Source organism: Styela clava, chromosome 10 (genome assembly GCF_964204865.1).
Source record: "Styela clava chromosome 10, kaStyClav1.hap1.2, whole genome shotgun sequence".
NCBI classification, from domain to species: Eukaryota; Metazoa; Chordata; class Ascidiacea; order Stolidobranchia; family Styelidae; genus Styela; species Styela clava.
In genome coordinates this window covers 432,716-452,667 of record NC_135259.1, presented here as the reverse complement: position 1 = coordinate 452,667, position 19,952 = coordinate 432,716, and the positions used below count along the sequence as shown (strand labels likewise).

The window sequence follows — 19,952 nt, the reverse complement described above, 5'->3', positions numbered from 1 at the left end:
CTGATATCTTTCAATTATAGTCCACAGTGAAATATATATAACGTTGGAATCCCTAAATTTTATCCGTATTATTTTATATATATCTAATATCTGGCTAATGGAAGTAGATGAAATAAGCGACTCCACGAATAATTTGTGCAACCTAGAGGCCGATAAGGAAAAAGAATTGTTATATGATGATTTGGGAATCATTGGTGAAATATCATATAATGAAGAACTGGCTGACACAAATGAACGAAGTGAAACATTTCTGTTACGAACGCCGAAAACTAAGCGCCCTACACACGATGTCATATTGAAATGTAGAACTCCGGAAAAACCACGACGAAATTGGAGATTCGACAGAAACCCCACTGCTTATTTTTCTAACGAAAAACCATTCACTTCTGGTGTTTGGAAATCCCCATATTCAAAATCATCGTCTAGTAAAGATATTACAAGTGAGTCAAATTTGATCAATTTCCCGTATAATATCATACTTATTTCCCACCAATCATATTGTTTTTGCAGTCCTCTCCCTTCCGTAAGAAATCGTTCTCTACATATTTAGAATGCTGAATATTTCGTCTCTGGGTAGATGCTTACAAGTTTGTAGATTATGGAATAAAATCGCGTGAGTTATCGTAATGTATTATACCAGATATGTTTAAATTAACTCCTACGAAAAAAAAGTATTGAACATCCGAACTTTGCTTGAAATCAGGTTATTATGTATGCACATTTTGATTTTGTGCACAGAGTACCAACTTTATAAAATATGATTTTCTATATACAATTCTGAATAATGTTATATATATATATATTTATAGTATTTTCAACAAGGCTCGTCGTCATTCTTACCATCACCCATTGGACGGAAATCAAGTCAAAATTGAGAATTGTTGAACTTCTAAATGTATTTGTTATTTTAATTTCAAAATTCCGCACTCCAGAAGTATGTGTACCGATATGGAAGTAACTTATTTTGTTCGCCTATTTTACATCAATTTATGTAAAGGGACTGAAACCTATGGACAGGGAGATATTCACTTGGCTAACAGCTAACACAGACAATTCCCAAACTCGTAATAGAACCCAAAATCGGAATAAAATTATATGGCCTAACCCTAACCTGGTACACATACTTCGGGAGTACCCAAAATTCTGCACATTGACTCACGCGATGATTTGTGCAACAAAATATTATATATATATGATCAAAATATGGAAAATATGATGTTATTTTAATCACCTCCGGTGTCAAAAAATAAACAATTTAATTCTTTCTACGTTTATATCACAGATGCATATCGAACTGTTTATTCCTGACTCACTTAAATCTGACACTATGTAAAGAAGTCACTATTTCAGGCGTTATCGAAATACTGTTGGCATGCAATCGGCTTACTGAACTCAACCTCTCTTGGTCATCGATTTGTCGATACTCACCAGAAGAGGTAAATTAAATGAAGACAAATTATTTAACCTATTATTTGCGAAAAGACATAAACTACTTTATTTATTCAAGCATATGATACGTTTAATTTATTTTGAGAAGTTATGTCCGTAATTATCATCCCTATGATTCGATATCATGCATCAACATTTCCTGAATTTTCTTATCTCGATATCAAATTTATTGGTGGTCTGTCGTATGTACTGGAAGCGGCAGTTGATTTCCATAAATTGGAGTAGAATATGGGCCCCCAGACACGTTAAAAGGAGTCAATATGAGTCGATGTTATTCTGTAGCTCCAGATAGTTTATTGTGAGTAATTATTAACATTATAGATTTGAGACATTCCTTTATGTAACAACTTGAAAAGATGATCTCCCATTACGCACTCGCATTCAAAACAAGGACACTTCCATCAGTTTTGATCCAAATATTTAACGATAAATAGAAACTGGTAGCTCTTCATTAAACTGAATGCTATTTCTAGTATTCTGAAGTTGTTGTCACCGACTGTACAATCGTTTGTATACGATACATTTGATAAACATATTGTACGCTTTAATTTACTTATTTGCAGGAGATTTGTGAACATGCCAAATCTGCAATACCTAGATGTCTTCGGTATAATCAGGGTTGCCATCGACCTAGAGCCAAAAATAAGCAGGGATGTCTAAAGTTTATTTTGGGGAGTACTTAACAACGACAGAAAGGCAGTTTGAAAATGAGAAAGGAATCATGCACAAGTCTCTTCCGCACTCCAACTTTTTATTATTAGAAGTCGCTTCGAACAAGGTTGCATACAGCCGTGAAATCGCGCAAGGCCATGGAAAACCATTAAATTACGGCCACACGCAACCTCTAAAATGTAAGAAGCTACAGAAAAGTAGGCAGGTACACACAATAAACATTCAGCATTCAACATCTTGCACAGGAAACAACTACCCAAAGGGCGTCCGCGCATATTCAATGAGATGCGCAGCCAACCAACCCAAAATGTGGGTAACAAATTGATTATTAAATAACATAAACACATAATTTTAAATTAAACGCGTTGCGTATAATAAATATGCATCGTCCCTCGTTTCTACGGAAGCTTTGTACGCCAAACATAAACAAGTCATCCATGTTTCTAAGACAAAATAAGCACGTAACTTAAAAATAAGCACTTTTCTTATAAATAAGCACATCGTTACTTTATAGGACACACGCTAGAAAATAAGCACAAACGCCACTGGTTAGGTTGTTATGACAAACCAGTTATTTCGTGCTCAAACCTCATTTCTTATCTACTAAAAAATTATAGCTCAGTTTTACGAAAGGTTGAATGTAGGAAATAAGTGTATATAAATTGATATAGGTTCAAGACGTTATTAGTTTCACTAAGTAATACATTTGTGGCAACAAATATTTCATTAGAGCTTTGCTTAATTATCATCCGTACTGGACGGCCTCAAAATAACGCTAGGTCATAAGGTAGACTATGTCAATTCCTGCAAAAGTCTATAAAAAAGCCTTTTCAAACCACATTCCAATGCAGTTTGAGAAATGACTGAGCTAACAATATTTTTGAGATGTCGTATCATCTTCCCGATCTTAAAAGTGCAATTTTTATACAACAAAAGATTATTGCTACCAGCTTCATTGTGACACAACAATGACTATTTCCACGCTGCATATTGATATCTAAGGTTACACCACAATTATCATTTTCTATAACCATTCACAAAACTAGCTTCTCTATTGTGAAGTTCTAATTTCGCTCCTAATCCAGTAATTTCAACCGTTGAATGAGGCTTAACTGGAGCTAGCACAATGGCGTTTAGGGTTTGGCAGACACGCAAAAGTTTAGAACCACATCTCTAGGTTAAATGCATACTTGTTTATCACGTAAACATCGTGTTGTTCTGCGATTATCTTCAGGTCATTTCATCTTGTTTTTAGCGATTTGGTGAAATTTGATTTTAGCTGTAAATTATGTCAGTAGACCCAGTACGTTGTGCCGCCGTGGCCACGGCCCATGGGCCGTAGAGGAGTCACACCCCTGTAGTACTTGCGGCTACAGTTGCTCGTTGACAAAACGAGAATGCACTATTGCATTGTCGTTACTTCGTCTATTGTTATTTCTATTTTTAATCCTAAATTATCTAGATATATAATAACATAGATATATAATGTATATCTCAGGCACATGTGAAATTTTGTTCTACCAAACGAGGTGTCCTCTTTTTCGGGTTTGGAAATATGGTCACCCTAAGTAATTAGCTAGAAGATGATCTTGGTATATAATGCCAGGCGTATCACAAGAGGCAATTGACGTGCTTTGAGGGAACTGCCAAACATTTCCATGTAGAACCTAAACGTGTCACGAGAAGAAAAACTTCAACAAATTAACTAAACGTGATCTACATTCAATTTTTGACAAAATTAATGTCCATCTTCTTTCAATAATAAACAAATGCAAAGCGTGGAGCTATAATTTACTTAAACAAAATATTACAATAAACAAAATGGATATTTTCCAAGGCGTGAAAACTGATAAGATTCAGTTGATTGGAGTTCTGCGGAAAAACTTTCATTATCACGGTTACAGTTTTACATAAACGAAGACAATATAACATTAAACACTTGGTAGTATCAATAGATGAGTTATTGTATATTTTGGATGACTACTTTCGATGTCTTTGAATCGGGTTCACAATTTTAATGTGCGAGTTAAAAATATGTTTTAGTTATAACAATGGAATTTATGAACGACAATATTAACAATAAAACAGACTCAATATTTTTTGTTTTCCAATCACAAAAATAGACATTAGAGCTTTGTGATAAGTCGTCTTGATCTTTTATCAATTATAGACTTCCACTCGTCCCAGTCACATAAATCAGTTGCAATGCAAATATCAAAAATTATTTTAGAACTTAAGATACAGAACGCAATTGGTGGGAAAAACACGAATAGAAAAATGATTCATATTCTTAACTCATTTCTCTTTATTACACAGCAAAAGAAATGCCAAATTGTCCACATGGGTTGTAGAAAATCCCAAAAAACCAATAAATAGGCGTTTGAACTATGGACATTCATTCGTGAGGTGGCACTAATGGAATGCTTCTGATTTCGGAATTTTCTAAAGATAACATGCTTGACTTGTTTGTGATTATGTTCAAATCTGTTGAAACTAGTTTGTGATATTTTGTACTCGTGTTTCTTTCAAAAATAGATTGAAAGATTTCCCCAGATATGTATTTTGCAGTGTAATTTGATATTACTTCTTTTGCTCATGATTTTTACTCTTCTAAGCGGATTATAATTGTGAAAAATTGAATTTTTAGGTTGGAACATCGCACGTAGTGTGACACACCAACAACTCACGTGAAAATGGTCAGCAAAAGCACAATAGTATGGCTCAGCAAAGTCTGGATTCTGTTCGTATATTCCAACTATTGATGGTTCTGAAATGATTAAAAATTTCATATCATTTCCCCCTTTGAAGCTAAAACGCTTACTTCTTGTGTTAAAAGTGAAATAATATTAATTACCTCCTTGTAGTCTTTGAAGAGGTGAACTATAAGTAAGCATCACGCAAAGTATTGAGAGTATTCCTAATACTTCAAAGAACATTTTAGAGAAGGTTTCGAATAGAATTGAATATATATATATATATATATAGGCAAGGTAAACGTGGATAATGGTTACTCGAGCTAGCTTATTCGGAAGCGATTAAAAATACGATACGACTATCAAAATTGCGACGATTAATCTTACTGTGAACATTCCCAATCGTGTTCTGTGTCTCGTCGTTTTCGTGGTAGACCAGATAACTCAACCCACGTTGTGGAAATTGGTTGGATAGCGCTGTGGGTCGGGTCGTTCATGATATAGTGGGAACACTTCAATGTAGTAAATAAAGAAGATTCTATAGAAGCGATTTGCAAACAGCAATTGCCGAACATGGAAATTTACCAACTTTGAATATATATTTTTTATATATATATGAAATCACATTTTCAAAATGAATTGATTAATTTGAAACAGTTAGTTGGATTCCATTCATAGCAGAAAACACTACATTCGACGTACATTGTTGCTCCATAAGAGAATAAACTGTATAATGAGAGCATTTCTAATTGTAAATAGTGAGCGTTCGGCGCTTCCGTAGTATGTGAACCAAGATGGCGTAGTTTTTGTACCTTAAATTATGGCGTAACCCTAACCTGGTCAGCCATCTTGGTTCACATACTACGGGAATACGGAGCGTTCTTAGCTATCACATAGATAATGAGGTTGGAATAGGAATGCAAGAAAGCAGTTATGTTTACTAATCCAGTTCTTTGGGAGTTGCGAGCTGAGAAACATCCAACGAATTATCATAGCAGAAACCCTTTTATAAGTTGCAAAAAGTTCCCTTCCCACACAAATTGGTTTTTACTAATAATTTGCAATATTAGCAGGATAGTTTTTTGCGAATATTCGAACCATGACCATTTTTCCAAATCGCCCATCGCTAGATAGAGTATTACAAAGTTACGATTTAGGTAACAACTTACATAAAATATAAGAAGCAAGTTTATTCATATACCATTAATCGAGTCAATAATTACTGGGTACTGTGTAGGGCTGGGCATATATTTGAATATTCTACTATTAGAATAGCAATTTACTATTCGAAAATTTGGTAACAGGTGACGCGACAGGTCACTTGCGCGTCGCTTAAAACCCAACCTTGGATAGTCCATCAAAGACTTGCAACGTTTTTGTTATTTGGTTTTCTCGAAACTGCAGTCGGTATCAATACTTCTTCCAACCTGGAGTGGGCTTAAAATTTACGCTAACTGGACCGGATTCTCTATTGGCTAAGAGTCGTGTGTAATTTTTCCGTACTCTGCATCCTTGGTGGAATAGGTATAGCTGCCATTTCTCAATCGACCAATTTATTAAATTTGATACTGACACCTTGCGGTGGTTTACCATGAATCAGGATTTTCGTGAGGTTGTGCTCGAGATTAACAACTCTGTACCGCCTTTTGCGGCATGTTTAGAATATTTTGTGGCTCGCTAGATGCCGCACTTTTCTTTATTTATTGATGAATCACATTTGAAGTTTTGTTAGGATTGAATAGGATAGGCTTTTTTCAAACGCGTTTGCCGTCAGAATTTCCGTTTGGCTTTTGGCGTTTTTTTTTTGGCTTTTTTCAAGTCTATTCTAGTGTCTATTATTCAAATCATATGAAATACAATATTTAGTGTGTAACAACTGAACATTAGCTACTTAGATAATTTTTTAATAAAATTGATGATTTAGATCTTATAAATTTTAAAAGTGAAAAAATTTTCAATAGTAAAGTAGTCTACGATATAGAGCAGTAGGGAGAATTTTTAAGGTGTAGCACAACTTTAAGTAAAAACATATTGTAGGTATATTACATACTGACAGACTGAAGCGGCACCCTGTATTGTATATATTGAATGGTAAAATAATGGGGTCTGGTACCGTAAAAGCAGGTAACTTCGGATGATTTCACTATATTATGAACAATTTCTCCGCCGTTTATTGTTCAATTGAAGCCAAACTTGGAATATATTACATTGAAGCCTTTCTCCTCGCGATAAACTCGGTTTCATATCAATCAATACTTTTTTTCATTCAAATTATTGACTTTATTTGCCTGCCGATCTGTATTCCAAATGTTTATAACTTCGGATGGCCACTTTTCGCTTTGCGTCACTTCGTCGTGAGAGAGAAATGTCTGCGTGATCAGTGACGCGTGATAACGTCGCTGCGTAGAACTTACGACGCCGTGATTCGTTTTGCGTGTCGCACACTGACGTTCATCTATGATGGCCGTTTTTGTGATTATTAATTCTTCCGGGTCGGCGGACATCAAAGTTTTATATATCTGGTGTACCCGTGTGTTTACATCGGCAACAGCTCTTGAAGACTGATTTCAAAACCCAAATTAATTTTGTTCTGATTTAATCTTACGTGTTGGCTTTGATCTTACTTATCACCGTTTGTATACTATTAATCGTTCGAGTTTAAAGCGAACGGTGATATTATTATCGTCGCCGAGATGGAGATATTTATTAAGACGATGATTGATGTTGTTATGCTTTGCACCCGCGATTGTGCGAATACTGAATTTTTATTTATAATAATGATTGAATAAATCGGCCGTTATGCATTTATACTTGTCATAAGGCTTTTGGTCCTGATAGCGGGTCGGACACTAATTATAACTATTTCCCTCAAGTTTTAACTTTTTTTTTGAACAAAACAATACCCCAACGGTTATTATAGCTAAAACCGTTACCGACTAATTCACAATTTTATCTGCGGAATTTGCGAACTCAGCACTTTACTCGACGATTTTGACAGTGTCGCGCCATAATTATTACCGCTAAATGCTTCAAAATACAACGCATGTAATAATTTTGCCCAGCCCTATTCCTGACGTTTCGCAAAACTAAACCATTTATCTCTTGACTATTCTTAATTTCATGAAAGTGCTATATCTTGCTATTATGATCGTTTCAATACGAAACAAAAATGAGACAACATGGGACAAATGAAAATAAAAAACGGACGAATAAAATAAGTCGTAAAAGTAAAAATGGAAAACAATTTTTAATACAAAACAAAAATGAAACGAATGAAAATAATAAAAAAGAAAAATGGATGATGAATTACGGTAGGTAGTAAAAGTAAAAAAAATGGAAGTGGACAACAATATGGAACAGTGTAGCTTGTGCCCGTGTTGATAATTCAGATATAATGTATTCACAGGCAGATAGACATGAAACGGATAAAAACGCCAAAAACCTCCAATCTCCTGCTGTGTGCACCTGTGCAGAGTTTCATGCTCACCTGTGCAACATTCTACTCTTAATATATTATCATCGCCGATCGTAAAACCTTGTCATTGTGATAGTATAGATACGCGTATCTGGCTGTTCATCAGCCTTACGTATCAACAACATCTATACGGTCGAAGAATGCCGAAATGTTAACACACAAATTTAATGTGCATTAATCGGATTCACAATAAATAAACAGCATATGACCGGGGCTATAATTAAGTTTTTGTAGGATTTGGTGACGAGGATCAGGTAGGAGTTTTCACTTTATATTTAACTACACGTGGCGCCACATAGTCTGGCGTTCAAATGTCGCAGCGAGTTACGCACGAGTTACGCAATGTGACGTCGGCCTTAAATGGAGCGAAATTGAATCACGTTGTTGACGTCACGTTCAGCGTAAGCACCGTAACGTCGATATTTTGACGAAATTTTTAAATCAAAATAATATATTTTACTTGAATCTCGTATGACATCTCGTGATCACTGTAATTTTCCTTGTACATTGTGTATGCCCTCTAGCGATTGACGGTCTTTTAGTGAAGTTAGCGTCGATAGAAGTCGCTATTTTAGCCGCTCAAAAGCGAGGTGTCAATTTTTGGCAAAAAGGTGATTTTTTGTGTCAAAAAATAAATCCTATTAGGCGACTGAATAGGATAAGAGATTAAGATATATAAGGACTCTCTATAGAAACTGCCAGAAGCAGAATATGACGTAATTTAGTCGAGATATAAACGATTGAAAATTTCATCCGAAGTTATAAACCATCCGAAGTTACCTGCGTTTACGGTACCGGTATAGTATAGTACCACATCCACTTCTAGTTGGCCTGGCTCAACAATTTTTGCATATGTCAATTCTCACCCCCACCTGACTACGTCACCGAAAAATTACGCCATTCCGACGTCACAGTGGCGTAATAAGGCTCACCGGAGTATGAGGATGGTCGTCCAAAACGCGCAGACGATAACCCGAAATCGAGCAAGCTATTCCTCTCGTTTTCTCGTCGCAACGATCACGATAGGAGAGAGATCGCCGGCTTTCGCAAGTTCTGATCGACGGCGCAGATGCCATTTCGGGCGATCGTAATTATAATTTGGCAATCCCTATGGCTTGATGGTGACGTAATTTTTTGATGGCATAGTCAGGTGAGTCTTAGGAATAACATATGCAAAAATCGTTACCGGTATGCTACGCCCACTGGAAGTACTTTTGGTACTAAACTATACTAGACCCAAATAATGTTGCCCGCTTGATGTTTATTTTACTTTCTACAGTTCTATAGGAACTTTACTTTCTATTTGGAGTATTTGGTTGTATTAAGAAATTTTGTTTTTGGTTGAGGTTTAGCTGTCAAGTTAACGTAATGACCAACAACTAATGTTCTGCAACGGGATTCGATTTGAAGGGGCTACTTGACCGGAATTACAATTGGAATTTACTAACTTGGGGAAAAGTCGAGCTGATAACATAACTCTTGAAGGCGTACGACAAACATCTTTTCGTGCCGGCATGTCATTCTGTATTTACTGTTGGTTTGTATCGCCTAATATCAAGATAAACAAAGCCCATCCACCAGAATTAAAAGTATTTGGATAAAAGATTGGATTTAAAGTTGAATTGTGGACGATCTGTTATGGGTGTTTTGCGAGGATTGGGTTCTTTGATGAATCTAGTTGTGGATGATAGAACAGAGCTCAGAAAATACTGCACCTGTTGGAATGATGGTTGTGCGTGGAAATTCGATATTAATGTTGCAACCGATTTAACAATCTTTTCAAGACATTTAAATTTGGCATATATATGCAGATATTCCGTATAGGATTGTATAAATTATTATTACTGTAGCTTGAGTGCTTCAAAAGTAAAACAGCCCGAAGGTTCAATACATTCGCGTATCTTTTGTTTCTTTATTTCTGGCCCAACCCTTGTTTAACTAGGTTTGTGTTTTTTGTCATTTTTTTTTTTTGTGTGTGTGTGCTGGTGGGCGGGCACTTGATATTTTTCATGTTTTAAACTTTTTTGAAGGTTTTGCTCGTTCTCCAGAATTCTCCATTTATATTTTGTATGTATTATGGAGTTTTCAAAATAAAATCTATCTATCTATCTATCTATCTATCTATTTGTGTGCCTCACTGAATGAACTGATGGCTCCACATCATCATCAGTACGTTGCCAAGGGCTTAAAATCTGACAAATCATGGAGCTTTTGTACTTAGTAAAATTGTTGGCTTTTTCTGGCTTTTTTCATGTCTTGATTTGGCTTTCTTTGATCGCTGGGGTCTGGCAACCCTGCTGGTTACACCAGACCAGGTCGGGGAATTTTTCAGGATGGGCTGTTGGTGAATTTACAACGAATCCAGGTGAGTTGAATTTCATACTTTTAAATATTTTTTACAAAATCCACTCAGCTGCTTTGACTGTCTGACTGTAGACCTACTGCAAAGAATGATGGAATCATTGTCATCAATCATCATTCAGTTCAGGGGGTCACCCTACTGCCCTAAAACCAGGCACTTGTGATTCAGGCACTTTAATATTTTCAATTTTTACTAGCTTATGCTGTTATACGTCATTGAGTTTTCCAATTTATTTGATCTAGCGGTCAAAATTAAGGGTTGCAAGTCATTGGCGGGTTGCACATATTTTTAGAAAGTCGAAAACCGAACGGTTGATAGAGGGGGGGGGGGTATTTGGAGTGGAAGTGGTGACTCCTCTACGGCCCATGGGTCGGGGCCACGGCCCATTGAAATGGGCCTCGGCCCATCAATTTTTGTAAAGGGATAAAATAATAAAGACTAATAAATATGTAAATCCTACCCACTCCCCGAACTCGTAATAGAACTAGGCCTATAATGTGAAAAATCTGAACAAAATTTTGTCCTAACCCTAACCTGGTACACATACTTCAGGTGTATCCTTTTCTGTAGCTTGGTATTTTGCTTTATTTTTATGTAAAGGCTTATTGTAAGAAAAAGGTTTGGTGGCATACTGGCATCCTGCGATTTTTTTTTGGTTCGAATATAATTGAAAATTTTGGTAAGATAATTGAATTTTTCCTGATGGACCGCGGCCCGTAGCTTGATGGGCCATGGCCCATGTGGCCCAATTAGATGAGCCGTGGCCCCGGGCCCCGGCCCATGGGGCCGTAGAAGAGTCACCACCCCTGTCTGCCTGTAGGTTATTTGAGTAGTTTTTGACATTTGAACCGATGTAAAATCTGAGTGAAATTATGGTTTCATTGTAACATTCTGACTAGATGTCATTCCTTGCATAACAGTTTGAGTCTTATTCAATGTATTCAAGTAACCTTAAAAATGCAATTTTTTTTTGGAAGTCAGTATACTCAATTTACCTTATTTTTCGAGGATAACTGAGTATAATGACATCTACCTGTCAAATCAAATCTAAGAAAGCCCTAGAACCAAATCAAAGACCTTCATGAGAAACTTGGGTACATATAGTTTATTTTTAAAAATAGTACGGTAATTACAAAAACCTTGGAACATAATTATCTGACATCACTTTAAACTTGGCATGATAGATCACAATTATGGTTTCCATAAACTTTTTACCACAAATAGGCTTTTAGTTTAAATACAAGTTCACTATGGACTAGAAATGGGTGGTTTGACTTGGCCAACAACTTCCTTGATAGAGATACTTTTTATGTTCCTATTTTGGGTTAAATCTAACACAAAATCTTTGAGCTCTTTCATACACTGGTATTATACAAAGTTCATTTTATATACATTGGTGAGGACAACCTGGCCAAGGAATTCCCTTTCCCCATATTTCAACCAGCTCTGCAGCTAGTCAAGGTCTTGATTTCATTAATGTCAGAATATGCTACTTATAGTTAGTCCTCTGTTATAATCAGCTGTACTATGTGAGAATTCTGTTTCATATTCTGTCTCGTCGTCAATGAAGCCGAATCTAATTCTGACTCTGTTACTGCTTTTCTGAACTATTATTATGATCTTTCTCTCTGCTGTTTTTATTTTTTTAACCAATCATATCCGTTTTAAGTCTATCCTATCAGTATAATGGTATATACTTTCAACTGACGTTATATAGTTTTCGCCTGAATTCTTTTTCTGGGACACCAGTTTTTTTTTCTATTATTACTACATGTTTTCGGAGATGACAGTGAGTGTGATTACGTCAACTAAAGCCTTCGTAAATGCACTAAGCTTACTGGTGGAGTAGGGCTCTGTGCTTGGCTGGTCCACAGCTTTCTTTTTTACTATTTTTTTAGTTACAAGCAAAAAAAATCTTTCCTAAAATCTTACAATTGCCCATTGTGGATTTACACTCATATTCATTAAAAATAGAAGCCTATATTGAAAGATGGACATGATAAAGGCTACAAAAAAGTGTTAGGGCTCAAAATAGTCACACAGAACCTCAAGTGCAGTTTTAAGTATTCTGTGGCGTCTGCAGCTGCCGCAAAACCATGGCGATATTTCCATACCATGGCCGCTACAGCCAAACCAATGACGAGCTGCCGTTACCGCGGCAGCAAACTGAAAACCAATGGCAGGTAAAATTTTGCTGCCATAACCACGGCAGGTGGGCCGTAAAGACAGGGCTGTCCCTTATGGTGACAAATATTGGGTAAGTTGGAACGTTTTTCCCATGGATACAGTTTGGGTGGATTTGGGGTTAGGGTTTAAGTAGATATAAATCCGCATGATCGATTAAAATCTGGTACATTAATTTGTGAATATACCACTCATTACTGAATACTGAATAGCGCTATAAAACCATGGCAAGAGCTGCCGCGGTTCGTTCGTGGCAGGAGCTGCCATGAAGTGGTAAGGACTGCGCCTCCAGAACCTCATAATCCTGTATTATAGCAGTGGGAGAGGCCATTTATACATATACTCGATTTACCCCACGATTAATTTCCGATAGACTCAATTTACCTCGATTTTTTCAAACATCAATAAAACAAAAAGTCAACAAAAATTTTCTGCTGGGGCAAAGAGAGTCTTTACTAAGGTACTAAAAGGCATCACAAAAAGTTTAATATATACTATCAGAAAAGTGTCACGTGAAAGTTTCCAAAACAATTTTTTTCACGGACAAAAAAAATTTCACATACAAACATCTAAAACAATTTTATCATTGGTAGGCAAGTGAGTTATACGCAATGAAATGGAAGCATAGAATATGAACTATTGTTGCTACAAAGTACAAACCATTCACTCAACATACAAAAAAGTTAGCGAGGTTTTTATACATTGTACTCAATTACCCCCATATGCTCAATATACAAATTGCAAATTGCTCAATTTGCAAACGACGATAAGTTAGATAAAAGCCGATGCAAATGATAAAAATCAGAATAAAATTAATTTGGGCTTTGAAATCACTCTTTAATTTCATTAACATCTGTTGTCGATGTGATAGCATATTTATACCAGTCCAATAATATGAAACTCTGATCTCCGCCGACCTAGGAGAATTAATAATTGCGCACAGGAACAAAAAGCAGAAATATAAAAACATACAGGGGACTAAAAATTATAGATTATGACGAAATTAACCAATAAAAATCGCTCTGTTGCTGATTTTCAATTTTACTATTGATTTCCAAACCGACCTCTGACGTTCTGGAATCATAATGTGTGTAAAAAATATTCATTGTTATTGGACTATTCGGTATTCGTTAGAAATATTCGAATTATTTGAGTCGAAAAAATATTTGATTTTGCCCACCACTTTATTGGCCACTATAAAAGTTGAAAAACTTGGATAATAAAGAGCCGTTAAGAAAAAGCTGCGTGTTTGTGTCCCTTCAATTCCAGTCAGAATCAAATATTTATAAAACTCATCGATACAGCCCCAAATATCACACTAAAATACCATTCCTGTTTCTAGCTTATCATAGTATGCATAAGCAAATTCGCAAGAACATTTGTTTGTACCATACTTTGCATAAGCAAACTCGCAAGAACATTTATTTGTACCATACTTTAGCTCTTGTAGCTCTGAATCGAAACGTGTCACGTCTTTTCCAGCTAAAGTGGACAAGTTATATTATCAATTTCGTTATTTTATTTTCATGTCGGAATGATGAACCGTGTAACAGGATTTGATCAGTTTTTAATTATTCAGCATGAGAAATTTGAATGAAGGAGCATTTTGTCATTCTGTTAGACTTTTATTGTCCTCTAAATTTCTCAGATTTTTAACATTCTGATTGAACAAGGTTTTTTCAAACTGTCTATCTCAGTAATGTGTTTTTCATTAGTTTTCTAATCTGTACTCCAAACACTGCACTGTCCAAGCAACTATGCAACTTGCCACTATTTTTGGGAGGGTTGCAGCCCTTCCGAATCAGCATTGTGATATGGTGGGATGTAATTGCGATTTAATGTGTTTGGCTTTAAAAAAGCCAGAATGTCAAAGTTAACAAACATTGGATCTGTTTTTAATTTTTTAGCATTTGAATAAAGGAGATTCTTTTCTTTCTGTTAGACTTCTATTGTCCAGCTCAAATTCTAAATTTCTTTGATTTGAACATTTGTGCCATACTGAAGTTTTTCAATCTTTCCATCTCAGGTTTATGGCAACGGAACCTCTTCTGACAGAGTTCCGAGCCGAGATCATGAAATATGAGGACGTGAATCAGAGTGTGGAAGCCTTGCCCAACACTCTCAACATTGGACCTGTACAATTGCAGACCGATAATATTAAAACAGCTTTGACTGTGGAAACAAAGGCTTGGAAGATTTGTGATTCTTATCCTTTACATAGCAATGGTACCTGAATGGCCATTATATATTGAATTCTGTGAGTTCTGATTTTATATGTTGCTTGCTTAGCTTGCTTGGTTTTGTAATTTATAAAGTAACCATTCAAAATATTATCTATATTTACCCATTTGAGCACCCTTTTAAACATAAACTGTTGGATTAGGATTTTATCTATCTGAGTGTTGACAAGGGATGCACTAAATGACGGGTCATGTTGGGGCCCGCGGGCTGCCTGTTGCACACCACCAGTGTATTTTATCTTCTCTGAATCACTGATTTTTAGCTTAACATTGCTCGCTTGCGATTCAGGTATCAGACATCGAGATCCAATTTGAGCTTGCCTGAAAATGAGTTGGAAGTCCATTTTAATCCCTAATAAAGGAGCCCTTACAGATAGTGGATCCTTCCTTCCAACTTCATCCTTTCTTGGATTCTGCTCCTGCTCAGGTATGTGTATTGCACTGTTGAGGTTGTCTAGAATTAGCATGACTGATGATGAAATAGCATAGGATTATTATTAGAGAATATGTTCAAAGCGAGGTCAGGCCAGCATAATCCTGTGAAAGTAAAGGAGACAGATTTCTGAGTGGCCATTCAATGAAGGGACAACACTCAGAAGTAGAGGAGACTGAGCTCTGAAAAATCGACCATTGAAGGGCCAAGAGCTACTCAGTTGTAAAGGAGACTGATCTTTGAGCATAGTTACGAGCAGCCACAGATATGCCGAGAACTAGTAAAAAAAATTTGTTTTACAATTCATAACCATTAAGTTTCCCGACCCCTGATGCAGAGATGCAACTTTGAATAAAAAAAAAATTGTAGAATATTCAATCATATTTCATTTATGTTTATCACAATTCTGTTAATTTTCGCGGCGCATCTAGCAACTCGTCACGGCGCACCTTTTGGGAACTGCTGATACAGGGGAATAGTTTTGAAAAAGTATTGTAGTGCAATAGTGCTACAAGAGATGTTGTAATCCCCTCATATGGTTCTGGCTTGAATTCATTGCTTCTTTCTGAATTCATTGTCCCTATGTGAAAATGTTTTGAATTCTGTTAATTGCAGGTTGGGCTGCTCGGATTACAAATGATTTGGACGAAAGATGCTGAAGAAGCTCTTTCTAATGCAAGACATGACAAGAAAATTATGCCGGTGAGAATTTTTGTATGATATGTAACTAAACATATTTTTATGGCTGCCTTTCTAAATAGGGCTTTTTTATCAAAATTTTTTTATCCAAGTTGAGTGAGCCAACAACAATTATGTCGCACCATGTTCCTTGACCAAATCCAGTTTTTCAGGTAATTAACGAGCTTTACTTTAGTTGTGAGCATTAGGAACATGCTTGTCACTGATTGCCAATTTATTGACAGTGTGCTATAATACCTGGTGCGCCTTATAGTCTGTAAAATACAGCAGTTAAATTTTAGAATTTATAACCGGTATTAATATTGATTGAATTTAATTTTTAAATAGATCAAGTTTTAACAACTCATTAAATTGAAAGTGTCTGGAGATAATGAATATATTTAGACTAGTGTCAACCCATGTTCATTGTTATCTTTTTTTGCAGATTATCATGAGAGTGAAGCTTGCCAGCTGTGGTTTCCAAGAAAACATAATTCTTCCTCAGAAATTTTATACTCTGTACCAACTATGTGAGGAACAGTTGACCAAACAGGTGAGTAGATCTTGAGTTTTCTTTGTTGCTTGTATTTTTTAAATGAACTTGTTGTGATCGGCATATTGGACATTTTAGCTCATCAGATTAAAAATGTCGGGTACATACTGCATGTGTAATGTTTCATAAGATCGTACAGACATCGCCCTCTTTAAAATTGTTGTAGCATTGTGTCTCAGTGATCATATGTAGTTTTGCTATGTTTGGAGCAAAAATTTATTATAGGCCTACCCCATTAGGCTTGCACGTAATTGACAAAAATCAATTCCGTAAATAAGGCCAAATCGATTACGTAATGACCCCGGAATTGCGATATTTTTTCACACATTTAAACCTATCATAACAACCAATTGAATCCACTTCATTTTCAATTGGGACATCGAGTTTGGGTTTTCATATTCCTGGCAGTACTACACGCCGGCGACAGATGTTAAGACAAGAGTGAATTCAAATCAATTTTATTCTGATTTTTATCTTTTGTGCTAGCTTTGATTTCCTTTATCACCTTCGCAAATTAACCGTCCCAATTTTATGCGATCAATTTTATCATTACCGACACTGGTATACGGATATTTATGAAACGATAGTCGACTTTTTTAAAATCGTATTAAAAAAAATGTCGGGTTTCCAATTTATCAATGCCACGACGAGCGTATTCTCTCGTTTGATTATACTTGCGCTTGCCTCGCGACGAAGACTTGTTATTGCATCGTTTTTAACATTATTCGACTTTACTACCTAGTCAGCATTTTATAATAATTATTGATGCCGACTTATTGACGTTATTCCGATTACCACAAATTTAGATCAAATATTAATTATTTGCGCACAATTTAAATATCGTACTTATATGACATGGCTTTTCCGAAAATACAAAGTTATATCGCAAAAAATGCATATTGTGACATTTATCAAGTCGACGATCCTATCGGCCAAGATTGACACAAATTTGGTCGTGTGTCGGTGGTATTCAAGAATCAAAATAAGTTGCCGCATTTGGTAAAGACAGTTAATCATATTCGGCCGAAAAATTGCGAGGCATTGTGGAAAATATATTGAGCAAGGACAAGTCCGGACTGATATAAAACGATATAACCGGTAACAGAACATCAAGGTTTTGTAATTGAAAATGGTTCTCGCACAGAATAAACACACTGGCTCATACTTGATATTTGATAGTAGTTAAATTGAGAATATTGAACTGTTGAGAACAAAAAAAACGATCGTCGAAATTCTTAAATCTCGTTGCCTTGGTTAAATATAATTCAATGATCAGGACATTTTCAATTAAATACTGCACAAAGATAGTTATACATTAAACATTTAGGCTACAATTTAGCTTTTTTTTTTAATTTTAATCATGCATTGTGGTGGAGAAATCCCACTATTTAAATATGGGTAACTATAAAAAAAAAATAAGAATTTCGGGTTCGATTCAAGTATTCTGAAACAGTGGTTCCCAACAGCCGGTCCGCGGACCGTTAACGGTTCGCAAAGGATTATTACCAGATCGTGGGAAATCCCGTCATATTGTTGTTTCTCTGCCGTCTCAATCGCTTTACCGATGCCGAAAAGACGAAGTTGTGTTGGTTCATTACGCAATTTCTTTTCCGTCGTCATATTGCTGTTTGATAAGCGTGACAATAATTTTCACGGTGACGTATTGGCAAGAGAGAGAAAAGTGAGAAAAACGGCTGCAAATACCGAAGCTATAACTTCTTCTACTTTTTAAACTTTCACTTTTTTTAATTGACGGAATTGACTGCTTTGAAGAGAGCTCGTTTCAATCGTGAAAGTGCTCGACCAATAATTACGACTTTACGTAATTTGTAACTTCCCTTCCGTAGCTCGAAATAATTCTGAAAATCTGTAAATTACGTGCAAGCCTATACCCCATACTGATTAAATCGACTTGTTCATAGTATGATATTCATGACTGGCGAAGTTTCGTGAGGCAGGAGGCCAAGTTCCTCTTAGCGGTGAGGACATATTCTGTGACGAAAGGGATATTTTAAAACAGGATCGGAATAATGTAATTTATTAAATTTACAGTCTGAAACTGTCTTTCATTTATCCTTTATGATTCTTATAAGTGGCATAGTTTTGTGAACCAGAACTATAGAATTCTTGTTGAATGTTTTCCCTTTTGTTCAGTACTGTAGGCTATTATTGCAGTTGTCTCATTGTTTTGTCAGGTTCACTATGATTTTGTATTACGTAACATTCTCTATGTGCTTCGTATTCTCGGAGCAACAAAGCGAGCTCAACCAGAAGAAGGAAAGCCCACTATTGTGATGAGAGTCTTAAAAAGAGACATGAACCTTTCTAAGCTGGTAAGTGAATTGCCAATTATTTGTTTTGGATGCATGGACCTCATGGCGGAGGAAGCAATTACTCAAGTCTGTGCATCTGGAGCAATTGAATGGTCAACATCCATTCCTTTATCTAATCTGGACTGGTAATGAAATGAGAGGCCGTGGTCCACCAGCCAACTTATCCTCTCCTCTGCGATAAATATAAACGCCTGTACGTTGGTGATAAATGTTGCTGCTTCTCTAACCAGGGAAGTTCATATGAATCCTAAAGCCATCACAGCCCCTCAGATGTTTGGCCGACCGGATGTGGCAACTAATGATTGGACAGATGGAATATTCAGTACTTTGTGGAGGAGAACTCACAAGACTAAGAAAGGTACGTTTGTGCATAGGAATACATACATTTGATAAAGAGGGTTCCATTACATTTGAACCCACGTACATTTGAACCCATGACAATTGCACCTGTATGCTATTGCACCTATGGAATTTTTTTTGTTTCACGGATAGTTAAACCCATACTAACCCTAACCCATGGGTTTTAGCACCCGCATATAGATTGAACCCGTGGATATACGCATGGGTTCAAATGTACGTGGGTTCAAATGTACGGTCATCGATAAAGAGATATGCCTACACCAAATCAACCTGAGTCTATGGATTCGCAGTGGCATTTTTAAAGGGTAATCTTAGACGTTCACTGTTTTAACAATTTCTTTTGATTCTCGTACTTTTGACTAGACTGCGAAAAATCTGGACATGCAATGCTCGTATCTAGTTAATAAAATTGACCAACATAGGTATAGAGAGGAATGTATCATAAAAAGTTAAGCAGCCTTGCTGTAAAGCAGGGCTTCCCAAGCTGGGGGTCTCAACCTTGCAGAGGGGCGTGCGACAA

General features: G+C 36.2%; 3 protein-coding genes across 12 annotated transcripts in view; all 3 read left to right on the top strand.

The window, feature by feature from the left end:
• Window positions 1-507: 507 nt before the first annotated feature.
• LOC144428326 (uncharacterized) lies at window positions 508-3,081 on the top strand. Its single transcript, XM_078117416.1, has 3 exons — window positions 508-613; window positions 1,283-1,436; window positions 2,013-3,081. The coding sequence occupies exons 1-3, from the start codon at window positions 552-554 to the stop codon at window positions 2,130-2,132; spliced, it is 336 nt and encodes a 111-aa protein (XP_077973542.1). The 5' UTR covers window positions 508-551; the 3' UTR covers window positions 2,133-3,081.
• Window positions 3,082-9,452: 6,371 nt separating this feature from the next.
• The window catches only part of LOC144428081 (dynein axonemal heavy chain 5-like), an 88,589-nt gene continuing 78,089 nt past the window's right edge, over window positions 9,453-19,952 (top strand). For 8 of the 10 annotated variants that reach the window (XM_078116759.1, XM_078116768.1, XM_078116762.1 and 5 more), the window contains exons 1-2: window positions 18,935-19,072; window positions 19,303-19,430. In XM_078116759.1, coding sequence (XP_077972885.1) covers window positions 19,313-19,430 — 118 coding nt within the window. In that variant the 5' untranslated portion in view covers window positions 18,935-19,072; window positions 19,303-19,312. Of the gene's footprint in view, window positions 10,655-11,754; window positions 12,909-16,123; window positions 16,211-16,631; window positions 16,740-18,934; window positions 19,073-19,302; window positions 19,431-19,952 lie in introns of those variants that run through there. The other 2 variants (XM_078116765.1, XM_078116766.1) reach the window with 2 other exon arrangements.
• The window catches only part of LOC144428080 (dynein axonemal heavy chain 5-like), an 84,108-nt gene continuing 74,861 nt past the window's right edge, over window positions 10,706-19,952 (top strand). The window contains exons 1-3 of the mRNA XM_078116757.1: window positions 10,706-11,745; window positions 14,862-15,092; window positions 15,365-15,502. The gene's annotated coding sequence lies outside the window, so the exon portion shown is untranslated. The remainder of the gene's footprint in view (window positions 11,746-14,861; window positions 15,093-15,364; window positions 15,503-19,952) is intronic.

Bases quoted from the DNA above. Each gene is read 5' to 3' on its own strand.
- LOC144428326 (XM_078117416.1), top strand. From the start codon at position 552: ATGCTGAATATTTCGTCTCTGGGTAGATGCTTACAAGTTTGTAGATTA. The intron at 614-1,282 runs GTGAGTTATCGT...TTTATATCACAG, and splicing joins AGATTATGGAATAAAATCGC to ATGCATATCGAACTGTTTAT. The intron at 1,437-2,012 runs GTAAATTAAATG...ACTTATTTGCAG, and splicing joins GTCGATACTCACCAGAAGAG to GAGATTTGTGAACATGCCAA.